The 21,895-nt window shown below is 28.7% G+C and overlaps 1 protein-coding gene across 2 annotated transcripts in view; it reads left to right on the top strand.

Annotated features, from left to right (window-relative positions):
- The first annotated feature begins 546 nt into the window (after window positions 1-546).
- LOC121128584 (phosphatidylinositol 3,4,5-trisphosphate 3-phosphatase TPTE2) overlaps window positions 547-21,895 on the top strand; it is a 42,231-nt gene continuing 20,882 nt past the window's right edge. Inside the window, exon 1 of one of the 2 annotated variants that reach the window (XM_071890816.1) lies at window positions 547-804. In XM_071890816.1, coding sequence (XP_071746917.1) covers window positions 738-804 — 67 coding nt within the window. In that variant the 5' untranslated portion in view covers window positions 547-737. Of the gene's footprint in view, window positions 805-11,868; window positions 12,649-21,895 lie in introns of those variants that run through there. The other variant, XM_071890813.1, reaches the window with a different exon arrangement.

The following is a 21,895-nucleotide window of genomic DNA, read 5'->3' as shown; positions in this document are numbered from 1 at the left end:
TTATATAAAATACATTTTATTTTTATTTTACCTTTTAAAAGATGCTCAAGAACGGAGAATTAATAACTCAAAATGGGAGAGATCCTAAAGTTAGGTTCTATTCAGGGTAACGTCACGTGAAAATTCTCCATTCGAATGAGTTTTTGTGAAGCTACGACCAATTCCCAACAATTAAGCCAATTACTACCAAATGATTTTTGACTATTTTTTCTGTTTCTTTTTTGTGGGAAGGTCAAAATTTGACATTATTTGTTTTTAATTGTCTTTTTATCATTTTCTGAATGATTTGCATTGTCTTACATTGACAATACCAATGGGAAAAGTAAATATGCATTTTATCTAATATATTGTGCATACATTATTTGTATGCTTGTGTGCATGTAATAACAAGTATCCAGTAGAGAGAAAAACACTTTCTCCCTTACAACATATGTATATACAATCTCAACAAATGAAAAAAAAACAAAATGTCATGAAAAATATTTATTTTGTTGACGTTTGTAGAATTTCAATTCCATAATTTAATAGGAATTTTAGTCGTCGTGAAGGTAGAAACAACATATTCTTATAATTAGTGAGTTGCTTATATACTGATGAGTGCTGATGGCCATTCTAATCTCTCTTCATATATATATATACAGAACACATAACAGTTTCTAACTGATAAGCCTTATTTAATAATATCAAGTCAAATTTATGGGAAAAAAAGTGTCTCCTCTTCTAATCAGAAGATAAAAATGTCGAGAAATGAGTGCCAACAACTTCTTCAAAGTTCCAACGCAAGGATTAATAATGACCCCAAAGGTAGGAGGATTGAATTTTTTTTAGACCACAATAAACCTAGAAATAAGTAAAACAAATATTGATTTCATAATATTTTTTTTACGAAATTGAACATATATTGTATGCAATTAATATCTATGCAACTTTAAATATTGATATGACACCTAAAAATCTGAGTGAAAAGAAATAGAAGAGAGATAATGAGTTACACATTGAAGCATAGTTGACGAACCCCCAGCGGTATGGTGGAGGAATAATTTAGGTAAATTTTTAAATGTTACCAAGTTAGCTTCACGATACCTCAGAACTACAACTACAATTACATCACGCCAAATCATTTTTCCGACAGTAGGGGATATTGTTACTGTAAATCGGTCTTGTTTATTATCGGAAAATGTACACAAAATCATCTTTTTTCCAAAACAAATTATAAATAATAGTATTTTATAACCAGTGTAAATTATATTTTATATCCACCATCTTTTTTTTATAAAAGTTAAGTATAATTAGGAATAATTTATTTCTGCGGAAAATAAATTATTAAGAAATAAAGTATGGGAAAAATTTGAAAACATAGAATAATTTTATTTTAAAAACATTTTACTATTATACCGCACCGAACTGTTTACTTGCGAAGGGTGTGTCGCGGTTTGTATGGAACCGTGGTTTTGGCGTACCATCCCAGCCCTAATATATATATATTAAATGCAAATTCATTGATGTATATATCCAGAATTCACGTCCAAACCAATGAATGGACATTTTTGAATATTTCCATGAAATTTTTTAAGGGTCAAGTGACAGTTCTGATTAAAAAAAAAAAAGACTTCAATTAGGATTTTTCGTATTTTTTGGGGTAACAAACGAAATATTCTTATAAAAATAAAAGACCGTAAAAATTTATTAATTATTTGTGTTGTATGTATCTTTGCACACTTTTTCTAAGGAAGATTATAAGGTTCAGAGCAGAGAAAATAAGACAAAGGAGTTTTGATCATAACCTGACAGTTTAGCGAACGACAGTTCAACATTCGTCGACCATTCAAAAGTTTCATTTTCTTAAAATTCATTCATTTAAAAGAAAATGTTAAAGCGTTTATAGCATTAATTTCAATTTTTTAAAGTCCCAGGAACGCCAGGCCACCTACTCTATTATTATATTAAAAAATAAATAAATAGATTTAAATCAAGATAAGATCAGTCCAAATAAAAAAAAAATTTGCATAAAGTCAACAATTTTGCAGAAACAAATTCTTTAATACATATTACTTTTTATTTCTGATAAGATCAAATTTTTGCCTAAAAAACCATCTCTTATCTGAAATTGACTTTATATACAAATAAAAATAAGTACACAATATATTTTATTAAACTCTCAAAATGTATGCTTCAAAAAAATCAAAATACAATCGAACGAGACCTATTAAACAAAAATAATTTTTTGTTTTTGAAAAACCAAATATTTACCCGTGAAATGAAGTCAATGCTTTTAAAACAATTAAACAAAAATTGTCATTACTTCGTTTAAAACAAAAAACCTTGAAAGATATTTATTTTTGCATTTAAATTTTTACTACATGTAGTTTGTTGATTCTACAAAAAATAAAAACCTTATATTTAAAAATTATAATGCAATTATGCATTTAAGTACTTTATTTCATATAAATTATATATTAATGTATTTTTTTCAAATTTAGATCAAATTTTTAAAAATAACTTTAAATAAATTGAAGTCAATAACTATCAAATCCAGATTTAATACAAAAAACAACAACTAAGTACTGATTTGTGAATCAGAGCGGTTACTCTTTGTTAGTAAACATCCTTTTTATAAAGCAGTTAGTGAACTGAGTCAAATATAAACCATAAACATACAAAGGATATAATTACATGATAAACAAATGTGGTTTAACGTGACGTCACAATGAAAAGATTGTGCCACCTTACTGTAGGAAATATACTATATCTAAAAGTATTATCCTTTTGTTGAGGAATACCCATTTTACAGTGCATTTATTGAACTGACTATATTTAAATTGTTTATTATTTGCTTAAATATTACATTCATTTTTTATTCGTTAATATAAAATTAAATGATCAAAAAATACTTGTAGGAATATAAGACATTTAAAAAAATAAATCCTTATTTTTTAACACTCTTAACAACATGAGTTTGGGATTTCAACACGATTCTTATAGTTAATCAAACTGTATATGAAATATTAATTACTCTATGCAAATTTTATATAATACATAAAATGTATTATATAGCTATCATATTATTATTTTATAGCTACCATTGTACATTTCAGTTCTCACATTGAAAAAAGAAGAATCAAAGAAATCAAAAGGAAAATCAAACTTTTAAACAAAACATATAATTAAATGAAGTAAATCTTAATTAAATATTGTTAAATATACGAATAAACTCTAATAATGAAATTATCAAGATAAATAAAGAATTGAATATACTCTTATTCAATGTTTTGGAATCAAACTGAAAAGTATTAATAATAAAATGTAGATTCAAAGGACCAATAAGCATTTCTATCAATATCAGGATGTAAAGTTTACTAACGGAGTGTTGAACTTCTAGTATCAGATTCAATACTTTAAGAAGATTATTGTTTTTTAAATCGATTCATCGATAGTGCGACTGTATTACATAATTTATAAGCATTTTATATAATTAATTTCGAATTTTAATGCAAATTTATTTTTATAGATACTATTTATAATTAAAATCAATATTTTTTTTTACAATTATTACAGATTATTTTAAATAATTTTTGAAAACATTTGTTAAGGTTTGCTACAAGTTATTTTTATTTAACTATATTGTTTTAAATTTGTGCAATGAACAAATTATTAATGTTTTTGGTAGTTCAGGTTAATTTATAATTTGTTCTTAACAAAAGAATTGTTTTCAAGAAACAAATGTACATCATTTTTATATCATAGGTCCGATGCGCCCTTTCAGTATTAGATGACTTAATTACTTTTTTAATCATCGATTTAATTAAAAGATTACACGATTTGTCAGATTGATACAAAAAACATTAACTAACTACTGATTTGTGAATATAAGCGTCAACTTTTTTTAATAAACATCTATTTAATAATACGGTTAGTGAACTGCATAGAAAATAAACCCTAAACACAGAAAGTATATAATTACATGATAAACAATATATTGATATCTTGGGTCCGATACACTCGTACAGTATTGGATGACTTAATTATTTTGTTTGATTATCGATATTATAGGATTCGTCAATTCGTCCATTGTAATTTTTGCTCTGACTATTAGAAAAAGCTTTGGTTATCTTTCTGCATATTCTAAAAATACAACTGCCGAATAGGATACAAGCTCTTTCCAACAAGAAATAAAACTTTGCTATTATTATTTTACAATGGTACATTTATTCAAAAAAGTATACTTATAAATCAATACTATTTTAAAATACTTAGAATGGAATATAGCAAGAAAGATGGACATACAAAAAAGGATGTTTAAAGACAAAGAGTTTTGAGTAAAAGTGTTCGGAACGGTGATTAATTGAATTCAACTCCTAAAAAGTTTTCTACTTTAAAAACAAGAATATTTCAGCAATTGGAAATAATTGGCCAACTACTTTTCTCGAAAAAGTTGAGTAATTCGATGAAGATAACATCATTTTTAATTAATTAGACTATATAATACATCCACATGCTAAAAATATACAGTTTTATATTTTGTATTTGTACTATGGCTTAAAAACCCAAATTGAAGTACATTTTGCAACAAAAAGTAAAATGTGCACACTTTTAATGAAGAATGTTACGGCCCACTGTTTCTCACAAAAAAATATGGGGAAAATACACAAAATGGTACATGACCGACAAAAATAATATTATAAAAATTGAGGAAAAATATTTCATATATTTGAATAATTTTTGCAAAAGGAAGTTGCAACTTTAGACAACATTAAAGGAAATAGTTTTTTTCCATTGCAATATATTATAATGGCATCCCGTAGTCCCATAGAAATGCTGGAATTTCATTACATAAATAGGGGAAATCAATTTGACGTCAATTATTTTTAACGTAGGTAAATTCTTAATCTTGGAGCTAGTTGAAAATGTTTTTCAATATGGTCCTTCGGTTCATCTCACCATTCACTGGAAAATAAATAATCTTAAAATAGTTTTTGAAATCACTGATGAAGTGTAATGGATCAAACAACATTTATAATGGATGTTCAAAAACTTATTATTCTAGTAATTTTTAGTGTTTTTAATCAATTTGTTGATTATAAATACATAATTTTTTATCCGACATTTGTACCTTCAATCTTTAATACTGGCAATATGAAAGTATTGTACTTTCTCTTATTTTTATTATTCTTTTAATTGCAGGTATTTAAAAGTAAAAACTTTTGTGCAATAACTCCTGAAAATTTCATTAAATTATTTAGATATTTAAGAAAGTTGTCTTCCTTTATTGGAATATCATATTATATCATAAATTGTTGTAGTTAATACAACATAAACAATTGGAAAAAGAAGGATGAAATTCAAATGATAAATTGGTCATAACTTCCCTAATATTGAAGTTAGATATATGATTTTAGTATCAAAATGTTGTTGTTTTTTGCTATTATCTATAAAATAAACAGGGTTAAAAGGAAAATATTGATTTTAATTTTTTTTTGCAAAATAACTAATCCAAAATGTCTCGTAATTTCATGATAATGACGTCATACATTGAGGAAAACATAAGCAATAACTACCCAACTTATCATTCTTTTTATATATCGAAAAGTGAGGGCCATTAATTAAAGTTGTGTAAAATATGACTTTAATGCGTGGGAAATATTTTTAGTTGTTGGCAATCTGAAAAGTAATTTTTCACTTCCATAAGTTGTTATGAATACTAGTTCATTTTTGAAGAGATCATTCCTAAATTTCAAGTATTCACTGTTGTAAGTTATCATACAAGAGAAAAAAGTAACACTCAGGATTTCGAAGGAAGTTATCGGAGTAAGTCTTTGTAGGACTCAATATAGAATTGAGGACGGATATCGTTATAATTTTATTTAAGTTCTTTATTGAGCATATCTGGTATTTTTTGTTGATTTTCTTTATCTCATAGTGACTCGCAGCTAATTTAATAAAACGTCACAACAGCTATGCTGCTCTTCTCGCAAAACATTCCTCAAATTGTTAGGACTACCAACTTAATTTTCGATGTCTTTTATTTTTACATAACGGCAGAACAGGTTTTATGGCGCTAGTTGTTTTTAGCTTAAACTATTTTTGCCTCAGGACATATTCCCTTAAATCCATTTTTCTTTAAGGATATTTAGCCTTTAATATTTCAATAAATGATATTTATACTTCGTTTTTGTTATTTTTTGTTTAAAATTGATTTTTTCCAGGAATTTTGTAATCAAAGCATGTAATGTGTATTTCTATAAAAAAAACATTAAATGCTTATTTTCTGTTGGAATAAAGATGGAATTATACTTTTGCCACATATAAAGCTTGTTCGTCAATCTCAAAATCTTTTCTAGTATGAATAATCCATCGTGAGTAATGATAATTACTCACGGAGAAGTGATTAGCAATTCTTCTATTCAAATTGTTGCTGTGTTCATTTTTTTATTGTCTTATTATACAAATTTTATTGCTTACTTGATCTCTGGCTCGAATTCATTACATAGTGAGATTGTGTTGCTGTATGCCTTGAAATTTTAGGTCATGATTTAATCATTTGTTCAACAGAGAACAAACATTTAATTCTTTTGATTTTAAAATATTGCATATTTTGTTTTACAAAAATCAAAGGGAATATCAATTTCAACCAAAACTAAACAATTACCATGTATAAACTTCATTTATTTAAATATTAAGGAGAAATATCCTTGGGGCAAGATGTGTGGAGGACAAATAGTGTAAGGAAAAATATCCTAAGGGGTACAACTGTTCATTTACAATCGAAAGGAAGGAGGCAAAGGGAGAAAGGCTCCCTCTTTTTAAACTTTTTTCCTCCTGTTTTAGACTAAAACATTGGTGCACACTGGTTATCTCTCAAATTAAAATAATTGTAAGCATCTTTGGATTATCAGCAATCCTGTAGCACTGATTACAATCATAATCCAGGAATTACTTGATATACATATATTTGTTGTATGCAAAAATATTTATAATGCAAAGGACACGCTTAATTATAATAAATGGACGTAATGCAAAAAAAAAAAGATACCATCACTTTTTTTCAATGGATATAGAATGCATTTTTTTGCAGGTTATTTCATCCCCCCCCCCCTTCTTGTTGTTTGAGGTTGTAAAGCTTGGTATACTAGTACCATAGTCTTTTTGGGGTACTGACGGATTTGGAATAGTACTGTACTAAATTGATGTTCCAATCGGTCCTTTGTGCGCCATAACATAAAAAACAAATTGTCTTGTCGGTGATTTAATCATAGCTCCTACCCCCAATTTTTTAGTTAGTAAACTGTAATTGATTAAACAAAGTAAGAATGAAAATTGTATTTGTTAACGGCATCCAATTTCTTAGCTAGTCCCTTCATCTTGTCCCAAAAACAATCATTGGGACACGCCATTAAGTGTATGGGATTTGCTTTTAACGTCATTTGTAAAAAAAAATATTTTTAGTCAAATAAGTATCAAAATATCCCTTTTTAAGTTAACTTATTCGTTTTATTTATATAATCATAAACGAGCTCTAATATTTATTTAGAGTTTATTTTGAGATCATAAATACTTATTTGCTGATTTGAGACTTTAAGCTTTTTATAAGTCCAGTGTAAATAAGTTATCATGGATTGAAAGTAATTTTTCTAACCAAATGTTAATGATTAAGTAGCAAATCGTGTATCATTGATATTTTGCTTATCATTTGCCTAAAGAATAGAGTAATTTTTAATTTATGATGCAATATGTGACGTCAAAAAGGGCCAGTGAAGGTTATACAATAACAGTCAAATTAGTTATTTGATGTTGCTTTGGCCCATTCATACTAACATTTTCTATGGTGATTGAGTATGTCTGTATCATCTTAGGCACTTTAAATGTCGAACAAGAAACATTATTGTTCCCTCTTTTTAAGAGATTTGAGGCACTGTGTGTCGGTAAAATCGCTCAAAAAATATCTTAACAGGAGAAAATATATACTTATAGAGGGTCTTCAAGTGACGTTATCATTGTTTATTTCTACCATATCATGGAGGCAAAAATATCCAAACTTAATTATAATAAAAAACTTATTTATTTTTTATGAAGGAAAATGATGAGTTATTAATAGTCGTGTACTTGGATAACTTCATAATATACTAAACGATAAGGACTGACACTTTTATATGCAGCTATGAAAATCGGGTACATTTTTTAGCTCGCCCATTTTTTTAGAGTTGGCAGATTGAAGAGAATTTTTTGTCCTAAGCTGTTGTCGTTATTATTTAATTCCTGAATAGTGAACTTCATTTCTAATACATATGACATATCATTGATATAAAAGAAGCCGGATGGAACATTTCCTTGAGCTCATAAAAGACACAGATCAACTCTAAGGATTTGTAGTGGAGTTATAATTGGATATCCTTGTTGGAATCAAATTACAATTGAGGATTGACATTGGAGTAATCCTTAACTATGTGTTGTCTTTTTTTTTAATTCATTCACCTACTCCCTTCTCGTCACAGCTGCTTATAGTTGACATAATGAAACGTCATGAAATCTGAGCTGCTCTCTTCCAAAACATACTTCAAATTGTCAGGATGATTGTGTAGATTTTCGTTTTCTTTTTTTTTAACATGCCCAAAATAGTTGCAATAAGTAGCACTGTTCTATACTGAGATAAAATATATCTCCCTCTTTAATATATATATCATATTTCAATACTCACTAAAAAAATTTAGTACATCATTATTTCATTAATATTTGATGACAATAAAGTAGTTATTACCATGGCAAGGGGTATATATCTCTCTCAGATATCCTTCTTTCAGGTTCTTAATCCATCCTGAACTGAATTCATAAAATCATAGTAATATTATAAAAAAATAATTAGAATACAATGGAAATGTTGCCATTTTATAAGGATTTTTTTTATATAATTCAATTTGATTTAATTTAAACATCTGTGTTTATAATCAAAAATGAAAATCCAGTGTGGAATGGGCATGTTAAAAAAAACATCCAAAAATCAACATGGTAACCTTAATAATTTGGAGAATGTTTAGAAGGAGAGAAAGAATAATGCTCATGATGTTTCATTAGATCTGTTTCAAACAACTTTGACAAGAGAGGAAGGAGAAGAGAATATTAATAAGAACATTTGTTAGAATTACTCCGATGTCGATCCCCAATTCTAATCTGAGTCAAAGAAGGACTTACAATTATATCTCCAGAACAAATCCTCAGGGTTACGTTCCGTCTTTTATGACCTCACAAGAACATTTAAATAGGTTTTGAATATTATTGAATCAATTTAGGAAAGGATGTTCACTACTCAGAAGTTAAATAATAATTCCAACTTCTAAGTAAAATAAAATTTGCTCTTTCTATTACCAATTACAAATTAACGGGCCAGCTAAAAAAAACAGATTTACTTGTATTATTATTTTCCACGCATGGCGCAACTACACCAACACAAAAAGTGGCAACAATTTATTTTTGTAACATGTTAGCATAATTGTTGCAATTCTTTCATTCGCTAGTAAAGCAGCCAAATAAAGATTCAATTTTCTTCTATGAACTAAGATACTCAGAGACCAATCATAATATTCTTTTTTCATATTAAATTAAATTAGCATATTGTGAACAGCAAATCTTAAGACAACAAAAGATAAATCTTCATATAGGTAAACAAGAATTTTTGAAGTTGTTGATGTGTACGTTCACATTAAGCCTATATATTGATATAATGCAACTGCAAAATTTGGTAGATTGGGAGAGGGGGAAGGGGGGTTTGGGTCTAAGGGAATATTCTGTAATTATTAGATCTGATACGTACTTTTGCTTATTGATTAAAAAGGCTGCTAAATAGATATTGATGAAGTTACGCATACAATTACGATTCGAATTACCAGATTAAAAATCAAGTAAATACCCGATTAAGATTAATTTTTTAAATTATTTTTCCATTTTTTGTCTGGCATAAATTATTTTAAATAATTTATGATGAATAATGTTTTTTTTATTTTCCTACCCACTCTAAAAATACAAAAAAATATGTTAAAAATAGTCATTGAAAAATAATTTCTCCCATTTTATGAGCTTTAGTACTAAAAAAGTTCCCATACAACACAAATTTCTCTCTTTCCCGAAAGTCACGGGTACTCCCTGGCTATAATTATATAGTGCTATGATGTATTTTATAAATTAAATGAATGCTACAAATAAAGTCAAACCAAAAATAAAAATTGGCAAACCATAGAATTATCATGTAATTTTGAATCTATCAACACCAAAATTTTAACGTTCCTTCCAGTACTATCCTACATTTTAGAATTACCCTAATTTGACTGAAAAGAAGTCAAATAGAATATTAGTTTGCTTTTTCATACATTCATAGATATCAGAAAGTGAAGTAATCGTCAATAAAAAAATAAATACTTTCATTAGGCCCAAATTAAGAATAATGGCAAACTATACTCGTGCTTGAGAGATACTTCACTTTATTTCAGCCCATACCAATTGGAAGCTCAGCCACTTTGCAAAAATATAAGTGTAATTATTTATGGTAGAGGATAATTTTTAATTTGGGACGCATTAAAAGGCAGATAACAGGGACAGGATGGGACTTATGTTATGGACTATGCAACTCCTTCTTTAATTGCTTATATTTTAAACCCAATAGAAACAATAGATTTTTATAAATAATGTCAATAGAGAAATTTATTATAGAGGTAACAAGTTGGGAAATAAGCTTGATTAAAATTTCAGCTGTTAAAAAAGAAGTGTTTCAGTTATTACTGTTATTGTATCTCGCAACCTTTTTTCTAATAAAACCCGACAGTTAGTAGTTACAAAAATAGGTTAATCATACTAACTGTTACATGTCACTGTCATATTATTTCTTCACAATTTTTAATATTAATTTCATGGATATTCATCATAATATTAAAATCCTACATAGTGTTTAGTTCAAAACTGTATTATAAATAATATTTCTTGGTAATATTTCATAAAAGGCTTACCTATATGTACTTCTATATGAATGCCAATGTTTATTCATCAAAATAATAAAATGCCCAACATATATTTATAGAGGGAGAGGGATCAACAAAAATTTTATTTCTGTTCTTATGAAACGGAGCATATCATGATTCACAAGGATATAATCACCAGTAAATTATTTAACTTATTACTTCGTTTTTTTATCAAAAATAATAAATTATGAAACAACCATGACCAATGATGTAAATCAGGGTGGATATTTCAGGTTGCCGGTTAATTTGTAATTGGTAGTAGAAAGACGGAATTTTCTTTTCAGTAGCTGTTGGCATTATTATTTTATTCCTGAGTAGTCAACATCCTTTCCTTTATTTATTCCAATGATATTCAAAACCTGTTTGAACGTTCTTGTGAGCTCATAAAAGACGGAACGTTACCCTGAGGATTTGTTAAGGAGATATAATTGTAAGTCCTTCTTGGACTCAGATTAGAATTCGGGATCGACATCGGAGTAATTCTAACAAATGTTCTTCTTAATATTCTTTTCTCCTTTTTGTTTTTTTTTTTAACATGCCCATTCCACACTGGATTTTCAACTTTGGCTGACTGTTTTTTTTTTTTTTTTTTTGGGCATTCTTGTGTCAGTGAGGTAACGCCGTGAATTGCAATCAATAAAGGTCCGTGATTGCAATAGAAAAGATACAAAGAAAGAGAGGACAGTCATAGTATTAACAAATTAATCAGTTTTATGATTTGTTTTCTAGGCGGAAACTACCTCTAGTTTTGATCACGATGGAGTAAAAGGTTGCGTGATTTTAATACGCGAAAATGTACCGATAAAAGTTTCCTTTGTTTTATTATATTCGTATATTTCTCTGCAGATAGTTGTGCAAAGAACGAGTAGTGTGACTATGGAGCAGAGAGACAGAGAAAGATAGATACTGATATTTTAAACGTAGTATTATCCTTTATACTACGTTTAAAATAATAAATGACAACACATGAATTTCTGGGTCATTTTATAGAATAATTATGTTATGTTGTGAATAGGATAAGCCGATAGTGGAGTTGTTATTTTGATTTATTTTGTTATTTGAGAGGAAGAAGGGAATCCCTACAACAGGTATATTACGTGTGTGTGTGTGCCTGTGCCTTACAATTGCCTGAGTAGGTAGACTCTAGAGGCAAAAATTGAAGGTTTTAAAGGGAATAACACGAAATATGAACAGTTTAGTGTAAACCTCCTACTTGCTACTCTTGGCTTTTAATAATATTATTATTATTGTGTGTTTCTCTATATAATTGAAGGGAGTTTTTCCATCACTTTATCACACTCCTTCTTCACTCCTCATCGAAACTCTTTTTTTTTTTAAATCGGCTGCAGTGAAGTGTGAAGACAGAAGAATGTAAATAATTTGTGGTTATAACAGCTCTACTCTTGTGAAATAACCTGTGGCTTTCCCCCCTTCCTCGCCTTTTCACCATTAAAATTGATAATATATATTATGTCGAATCATTATCAGAAATTCGACAATGAAGAGAGTGATGTTGTGGTGCAGGACGAGTTTGGAGTAAAGAATCATCAGGAGGTTGTAACAGAGATTGTCAATATAGGTTATGAACTACCCAAAAATATGACTCAAAACGGAGGAGAAACGGTGGCGAACGGAGATAGTTATCAGGGTAAGAATCCATTAATCATTTCTTAACTACATAATATATTACCCCTTATTATATTTTACTCTAAAAATTTATTATAATTCTTTGTTAGATTACATACTTACTCCCCCTTAGTTATGTTGCCTTCCTCCTTACTTGTGATTATATCCTTGTGAATCATGAGAATTGAAATATGTAATTGAAGAGTAAATGCCATGTACTAAAAATTTTGTAATAGTATTTTTATCAACGAATATGTAGAGAGTTTCTATTCCTAATGCCAATGGCTTTATAATATATGCTATTTTGAATCACTTTCAAGAATTTCTGAATATATCCATATCTATGTGCAGTAGTCCCTTGGACTTCAGCCCAGTTAGCAATACATTAACGCGGCTTTGGCTATAGACATAACATAGGGTGATCAACTGCCCTCTTTACAGGGGATGACACACTGTCCTGGGACTTTTTAGGTCCAGTTTTATTAGTGTTATCAATATTCAAAATATCCGTTATTACAGAAGAAAAAAAACAAACAGATATCAATCCTACTTTGGCCATATTATGAAGTTGAGACTCACAAAATGTATTAGGATTTATAGGATATAAAGTAAAAATGAAGAAATTGACAATCCACTGATTGGAACAAGTGTTCTCATTTTTGGATACATAGGAAAATGATAAAATCACTTTACCATAACATGATATTATATCTATTCTCTTTTTCTAACCTTAGATAGTAAATTTATTAAATCAATTTTTGTAAATGATTGTGGGGAATTTATGTAAATGATAAATGCATCATGGCTTCATATATATGCTATAATTATTTACTTCCGTTACGACTATTACGGAAATGGACATGATTGCTCCCCCGATTAATAGTCCTTCTTAGTGTCTTGCATTTACTCAAGTGAGACGACAATTACGTATGCAGTTGGAAAAATATATGAATTTCCTGTATTATTTACTTAAAGCGACGTTACTATTATTGAAACGGTACCTTGTCCATATGCATTAAATGATTTGATAAGACTCTGGATGGAAAACTAACAAAATAAGTCTATTCATTGTATTGTGTTGACTATGTTAAATTTGTCAATAGGATCTATGTATTTATTATGGTTTTAATAAAATAGATCTAATTTTTTCAAGGCTTAGGCTTGAAATATGAATGGACATTTAGCCCTTGAAAAATGTGGAACTTTGCGGTTTTATGACTCATTAATGATCATTAGTTTGATGTATTACGTGTGCTATAAACATAAAATCAAGAGTCGATTTAAAGGATTATTATAATATAATGACGTTGTGACCTTCATTTTTCACGCAATTTCATCTCCAAAAAGAATTTAAAAAAGGCCCTAAATATTTTTTAAATAATTTATCTTATTTTTTGGTTGCAACTTGTACAATTTGTTTGTACAAGTTGCAATTTGTACACAACATTTAAGTGTATATATTTCATAATATTAAAATTCTAAATAGTATTTTATTCACTTGCACAACCATTGTGACAATTTTGCTTAAAAATACTATTATAAGTGAGAATTAGGTGTATTCGGCGGGCCAAAATGTTTCCTGTGATACATTCTTGCAATACATTCCTGCATTCGACTATCAAATTACTTGCAATGAAATTGTATTGTAATCATATCCTTAATCATCAAATTGCTTACAATGAACTGTTTAATAATCAAATTACTCACAATAATTTAACCCGACAATGTAAATTAAGTTAAAATGACCATTGACCACTTTTTTTGGAAATTTTATAGATTGCAGGGGCATTTTGCAAAATGCCCGATTTCCCATATTGTCTGTAACATTTATACGACAAGGGATGACCCCAAATTGTATTCATGTCCTTTTATAAACTGGGCATTAGTATATTTGTAACTAAATCCTTTATTTATTTATCAAAAATGATAAATTATTTAATAGCCGGCCATGACGTATCAAGTCAGATGAGGGAATCGACAGCTGACAACAAAATACCTTGGGTATTTTTGTGTTTTCAAGACAACACCTTTGAGCTTTTTTATCCACTCTCAACCTCAAACGTTAAAAATGAAACGAGAAAAAAAAACATATGGCAGCAAGCCTCATGTATTTTTCTTGTTCCTAATTGGTTTTTTTTAATATTGAAAGAATATATATTATCTATTGAACACATTGAAATGATAATTTTATCAATGAATAAGTGTGAAATGACAGAAATTCTAAACGAAGATTCCAGATTTATATCAATTAATATAAAAATCGAATGGAAAACTTTTTAAGTGTGTAGTACATAGATATGTAAAATTCTAAAGCTGTTTGAAGTCAAACATGAGTCAACTCATGAAAAATAATGAACACAACTTAAAGGAAAATACACAACATCTCTGTTTATTTCAAAAGCTGATCGGGGTGAGTCAACTTCATGGAATGACTCAGAACAAAAGTAATTATGTGCATTTTTGAATTTTTCTTCTTGGAAAACCTATGTTCATAACTATTATTCAGTCGGTTAGAATCCTTATCTATTAACGAAAAAAACGAACAAAAATATATATTCATGAATTGGACCTTTAAACATTAAAATTTTTGAGATATATGACGTCATTTTTACATCCATTTTTTAAATCCATTAATGTATTAGCTTCAATTTTTATTTGTTATTATTATTTGAGTTGATCTCAAAACCTGAAGTCTTGTTTGAGTGTTTTGAACAATGAACATCAGGGTTGTCCAAAGTATTATATATATTTATTTTATTTGGTTTTTGAAATTTTTTAGAAAAAAAACCCAAAAAAATCTATAGCTATTAATCGAAAATTAAACTTTTAGGAAAAAAAATTCAAAAATTAAATTTCAAATATTACGTTTTCGGGACTATTAATTTCAAAAATTTATAGTTAATTAAAAAAAATTGAAATACTTCATTTTTTGGAAAAAAAATTCAAATATTACATTTTTAGGGAAAATTTCCAAAGTTCATAGCTTTTCAAAAAAAATAATTTTTTTGAAGAATTTTTTTGCATATTTCCTAGAAAGGTACTAAATTTCATTGTTATATTCAGTTGGGCATATTAGGCGTTAAAAAAATATCGAAGAAAATGAATGAGATTCATATCTTGTAAATCTCATTCTAGCAACAGCTCTGGGTCAGTCTTAGGTTTCAATATTGCATCTCATTTATGATTGTAAATTGTACAATCTGCTTGTACATTAAAAATATATGGGAGGGGGGGGCATCTCATTTTTATCTCATTTGAAATACATCATTTATTTCCTTACATATTCATTCAATGCATATTGATATATCAATGTATTTAACCGAAACTTAATCATTCATTATTTTTAAATTAATTAAATTATAAGAATTTCACACATTACCTCCTAAATTATTTTTTTTAGTATGATGTAACGTATATAAATATAACCTTTTATATCACAATTAATATGACAACTTGTCACAGAAATGGAAGAGTCCACACCCTCCACTGTACCTTCTATGTTACTTTTCTCACTTTAAATACAACAATAGGTTTCTATCATAGAGATAAAATACATAGAACTTGATGATGTGAAAAAGTAGTTGACGCTGTCAAAAAAGAAGACGTATTTGACCAAAACATTCGAATGGTAATAGTTTGGTATTTTAAAAATATAGACGGTGCATCTTATATATAATTTTTTAAATATTTATTGTAATAATATTTACCTGTTAGTACATATAATATAAATCCTCAATTCTACTCTGTGTTCCACAAGGACTTACAATTAGTGATATCTCAGGCCTTACATTTTCTGCCCAGTCCAGTCTTAGTACCGGTCCTCTCAGTCGTTGAGACCGGTCTTTCTTAATATGAGTACTACAACTACTTGAAAATAAAATTAATAAAGTTGAGTGACGTCATCAAGAACCAAACATTATCAGCTTTAGGACTGATGTGTGCAGGACTGAAATAGACCAGACCGAGACTGAATTAGCCCTAAATAAGGACTAGTACACCACTCCTTAGAATTATAACTCTGCTACAAAATTTCAAGGTAACTCTCCGTCTTTTATGTACCGAGTGGTTCATTAAAATCTGAACACTTTGAATTTTAAATTCAAGCAGATATATTTTATTAATTAACTATATATTTTCAAAAAAAAAAAAATATAAATAGATGTGTGACTGAGGTATCTTTAAAAACTATTCTTCTATTAAATTCTTTTGATAATTTGAAAAATTATTTGAATGCCAATTACTTGACGAATAATAATGTTAGATATCTATTATTGGTCCCATCAGATCTGATGATATGCAAGATTTTTAAATTGTATCGATTGCTCTAAAACCTCTGCGTAATTACCCCCAGCTACTTATTTCCAAATCAACTAATCATCCACATGTACAAAATATATTACTAATCAAGTTTTGCTTCTTATCTTATAAAGTAACTATCCTTCTAAAACTTTTACCAATGAAAACTTATTTAAGGAGAAAAAAATTAAAAAATCACTGCGTTTTAGAATATCAGGAGTTTAGTGTATGAACAATTCAGAGTCGTTACCTTTCTAATATGATTTTCAAAACTATGTAAAAAAACTTTCAGCACGTACTATCATTAGGAAACAAAATTAAAAATCTTTTGATTTGTTAAACTTGTTTTTTGCCTTTTAGAAAAAGGAAGTTATGCTATGGCACACTTTTATATGTGAATTTGTATCTTAAACAAAAAATAAAATAATGTTAAATAATTATTATTGATGCACTTTTAAAGCACGAACTCAATCAATGATTGTTTTTGAGTCTTTAATTATTTATCCATGTATGATAATTTTATAAGGATTCAACTAACTTATATTGATTCCTTTTATATAAAAAAAACCCTTTGTTTGATGTATCAACAACAAATTAATTCTTTGTTACAAGCACAAAGTGTATGAGGGCTCATTTATCCTTTTTAAGATGTCTATGAATAGTAGGATATGGTTCTAAAGACAATATTTTATAGATTTGGTCATGTTTTGATATATTCTTCTTGAAACTATTGTTTTTAGGGTTAATTTGTGTCATCCTTACTCTAAAAAACATAACTAGTATAATTTTTTTCTTGATCTCGATCCCTTAAAGCAGTGATTCCAAACTTTTTCATCATTGCAAATATCAATAGCATTTTTTTTTGTCAATTATTCAATAAAAATATCAACCAAATATTTAATTACTACCATTGTCCGGAATTATTAGGCGTCGACGAAACTACGATTTTTGCTTTAATGATATAGAAAGTAAGTCCTAAAGAAATCCTGGGGGTTACTCTTCTTTTTTCATGGGCAGACTTTAATGTAGCTACTCATATTTTTTAATGTTCCTCTAATTGGTTTGATGGAGTTGCGCTGATTAAGTATAAATAAACATTATAACATTACAATTACTCCGTTTGAGCTAAGAATCTTTTTTGAAGTCCATAAACATGAAGCATATTTCTTTATCTTTAATCATCTTGGCGCGAACCTAAGCACACTGAGTTCTAGAGAAAAAATTCTGTCGGACGCGTTGGCCATGAGCTACGGCATTTCCACACTTATCTAATCCCTCAATAGTCAAACGTTCTTTCCTCAACAATAATGTTAACAGCTTGAGAAAATAAAATTATGGTTTGATGAGGTCCTTTTTAAATCTTATCTAAAGTAACATTTTTTTTTAAATTTTAAACTTCCTTTTTTTTTTTTTTAAATTTGAGTTCTATTTATTATGTGCAAAAAACAATTTTCACAATTTGAAATTTTCAAAATTCTTCAAACGCAAATAACTTAACGGATAATAATGCTAAAGTAATATAATTGGTCCAATCAGATTTTTAGAGCAATGCAAGAATTTTAAATTTGTTTAATGGGCCTAACTCAAGTATTTAGAACTAAAAAGCCGGCGAGATTTACTTGATTTTATATAGTGATCCTTGTCCATTATACACCCTTTTCTTTAAAGGTTGTATTGGTAAATGATAAATACACTAGTTAAGACAATACACACGGTAAATTATTTTTAGACATACATATATATTTCTTAACTCGCGGCATGACTCTTTAGTTGAATCAATGTTACTTTTTAAAGACTTTTTCCCTACTTTCTTTTAGCAAGATTTTTTGCAAAGAACAGAAGTTTGACTGAAATCAGTCAAGTTGTATCAACTCACTGAATGCTCAAATAATGAAATCCCCTAAACAATCCTTTTTAGATTGAAAGAAGCAAGAGTTAATGTTATTATAAATACCCAGGATGAATCTTAGCTTTATTAGTAAAATATTTTAATGTAGTCTATTGTGTATCACAAGTACTCAGAGAAGCTCCTTGTGAGAACTATAGCTTTGAAGTTGTGATTATCATCATGGTCTCGTGGTCAGTGTTGCGCACAACTTATGCCAATACCTTGTACAATGTTGGGTATTAGACTTAGGTCTACTGGTGTCCACACACTCTTAGTCCTAGCTGAATTTTGGACCATAAATAGATAAGCTCTTGTTCTGAAACATTAAGGATATATTTTTTTTTGCATACTGAATACAATGCCCCCTCCTACACAACCACTGAGCAGATTATTGGCCGGAAATATTTTTGTAGTAGGACAATTTGCCGAACAGACATTTTGCTGAAGAGCCATTTTGAACATTTGGGCAAAAAATAATATTTATATATACGATTGTATATTTTAATTCAATTTAAAATGATTAATTTTATACTTTAATGATCTTTATATAAACACTACACAGTAACATGTGGTTCGAATGAAGCTCTAATATTTACTGTTATAGTACTTTAACTAAATTAGATAATAAACAAACACGACAGCAACTCGAAGGGAAGAAGTATTAATCCCTTCTTTCTTATCAATTAAGTATTTTTTGGCCAAATGTTCGGTCTGTTTGGCCAATTGTCCTAGAAACCTCTTCCCATACAAGAGCCTGTACGAGTTGAATCCATATTGCTAATCACTCAAACTATATGAAGTATATTTTTAGAATAACCTAGTTACTACGATTTTATGTCAAAATGATAGCCATTTCTGGACGTTTTTAAGCCCTAATGACTAGAAATTTGAGTCCCCGAACTCTGATTTCAACCTAGTTCTAAGTGGAAGCCTGTATTATTTTTTTTTGAGTACATATCAGATAAGTTTTAATAATTTACGTCTCTTGGTACCACATACTAATTATTTGTTGAATTTAAATCCTAATGATATACCGCCATAATTGATGACCCAATCCAATTGTTCTCTTTTTATGTTTAATCTTTGTCAAGTTTTTAAAAGTATATTATGGGATTGTTAGAGTTGTAAATTATTAACATTATTTTTTTAGTTGGCTATCTGAGCAGTGTTTTTATTTACTTTCCATAGTTTTTATATGAGCAATGATGTGTGTGTCTGGTGTGTTTTTTGGTTTGCCCGATTTAATTTGTAGAATGAAGAAGGAATTTTCTTTTTTATAGCAGTGGCATTATTATTAATAGTCATGAGTAGTAAAAATCATTTCTTAAATAGATTCAATTACATTTCAATTCTGTTTGAAGATTCGTGTCTGCACATAAAATATAGAGAGTTACCCTGATGATTTCTTGAGGAGATATAATTGTAGAGTAGAATTGGGATCGACATCGGAGTAATACTAGCAAATGTCCTTGTTGGACTCAGAGTAGAATTGGGGATCGACATACCAGTAATACTAGCAAATGTCCTGGTTCATATCCTTTTTTCCTTCCTTTCTTGTCATAGCTGATTGTAGCTGATCTAATGAAACTTGATGAGCACTATTCTTTCTCTCCTCCAAAATATTCTTCAAACTGTCAGGGTTACCATGTTGATTTTTGTTTTCTTTTCTTTTTTACATGTCCATTTTACAATGGATTTTCGTCATTCTATAAGGTATATAAGTAATAATTCTTTAATTCATGAGCAGATAAGATTTAAGCATAAATTACGTGTGGCTCATCAAAGACAGGGAGTAAAATTGAGGATTGGCTCTGGAAGTATATTTCTAAGTACTTGTTTTACACAGAGTAAAATTATGGATCAACAACGGAGTAATTCATGATAATGATATTGCTAGAAACGGAGTGGGATTTGTATTCATTTCCTTCCGCGTTGTTTTCTTTATTGTATCTAATAACATAAACCTCTGAAAAAAAGAGAAAAAAATATCAAAATTAGCTGTTAGAAGTAGTTACAATAATATTTTCAATTCCTCACAATTATTATTCAATAATTGTGAGGAATTGTTCACTGCTTAAGCTGAACGAATTTAAATTCAACGAATCAATGTTCATAGTAATGATTAGAGGGAAAGGAGGAGAATAATTGACAGCTGACAAAGAGAAATAGTGCAAATTTTGGTGTTAGAGTGATAACGTCATGCTGTTTCCAATATGTGCTTGCAGCAATTCTAAAAAAAACGCTATGACAGCTAAGCTGCTCTTCTCCCAAACATTTTTCAAATTGTCAGAGTTATTAGGTTAATTTTAGGTTTCTTTTTGTAGTGAATACCTATAATACCTTCGAATTACAAACCTAGTTCCCGTCTGTACTTTGCTAACACAAAAATACCCTATGTATTTTGTTGTCAGCTGTCCCTTCTCACTCTTGCTACGTCATGGCTATTTCATAATTTATTCTATTTGATAAATAAACAAATTAATAAGTTATTCTATACTTTTACTCCGTTTCCAAAAGGACTGGAATACAATTTCTTGTTAATCTCTTGTCCTTTATAATATATATATTGGCCATTTTATTAATTATATGAAGAGATTTTGGCTCACAAATAGCAATACAAATTTATAGCTACGCTCTTTATAGAACATTACTTAGCAATATTATAATACAGTATCAAATAAAATACGATATAGATTTTAATATTACGAAATATATATATATGTAATTCATTTTAAAAATTGTGAATAAATAATATGGGACTGATAGTCTGAGAGTACTTAAGATATAAATTGCAGTGGTATGATTGACTTATTTGGCTAACTACATATGATATTTGGCCTTTTTTCTGTTACTTTTCGGACGAAAGGTTGCTTGACAAAATAAAGGTAATCACGTGAGTTACACGGGTAAATCTTTGTTGTACTTGGAGTAGAACTAACATCGGAGCCTATTTCATTTCTAGATTGGAAGTGGAGTTTGTGTTGATTATTTTCTTCTGAAAGCTACTTGCAGCTAATCTTATAAAACCTCATGACAACTAAGCTGTTCTTCATCGAAACTTTATTTCAACTGTTAATTCCATGTT

This window comes from Lepeophtheirus salmonis, chromosome 1 (assembly GCF_016086655.4).
Source record: "Lepeophtheirus salmonis chromosome 1, UVic_Lsal_1.4, whole genome shotgun sequence".
Classification (NCBI taxonomy): Eukaryota; Metazoa; Arthropoda; class Copepoda; order Siphonostomatoida; family Caligidae; genus Lepeophtheirus; species Lepeophtheirus salmonis.
The sequence above is the reverse complement of the archived record's forward strand: the minus strand, read 5'-3'. Positions and strand labels throughout refer to the sequence as shown.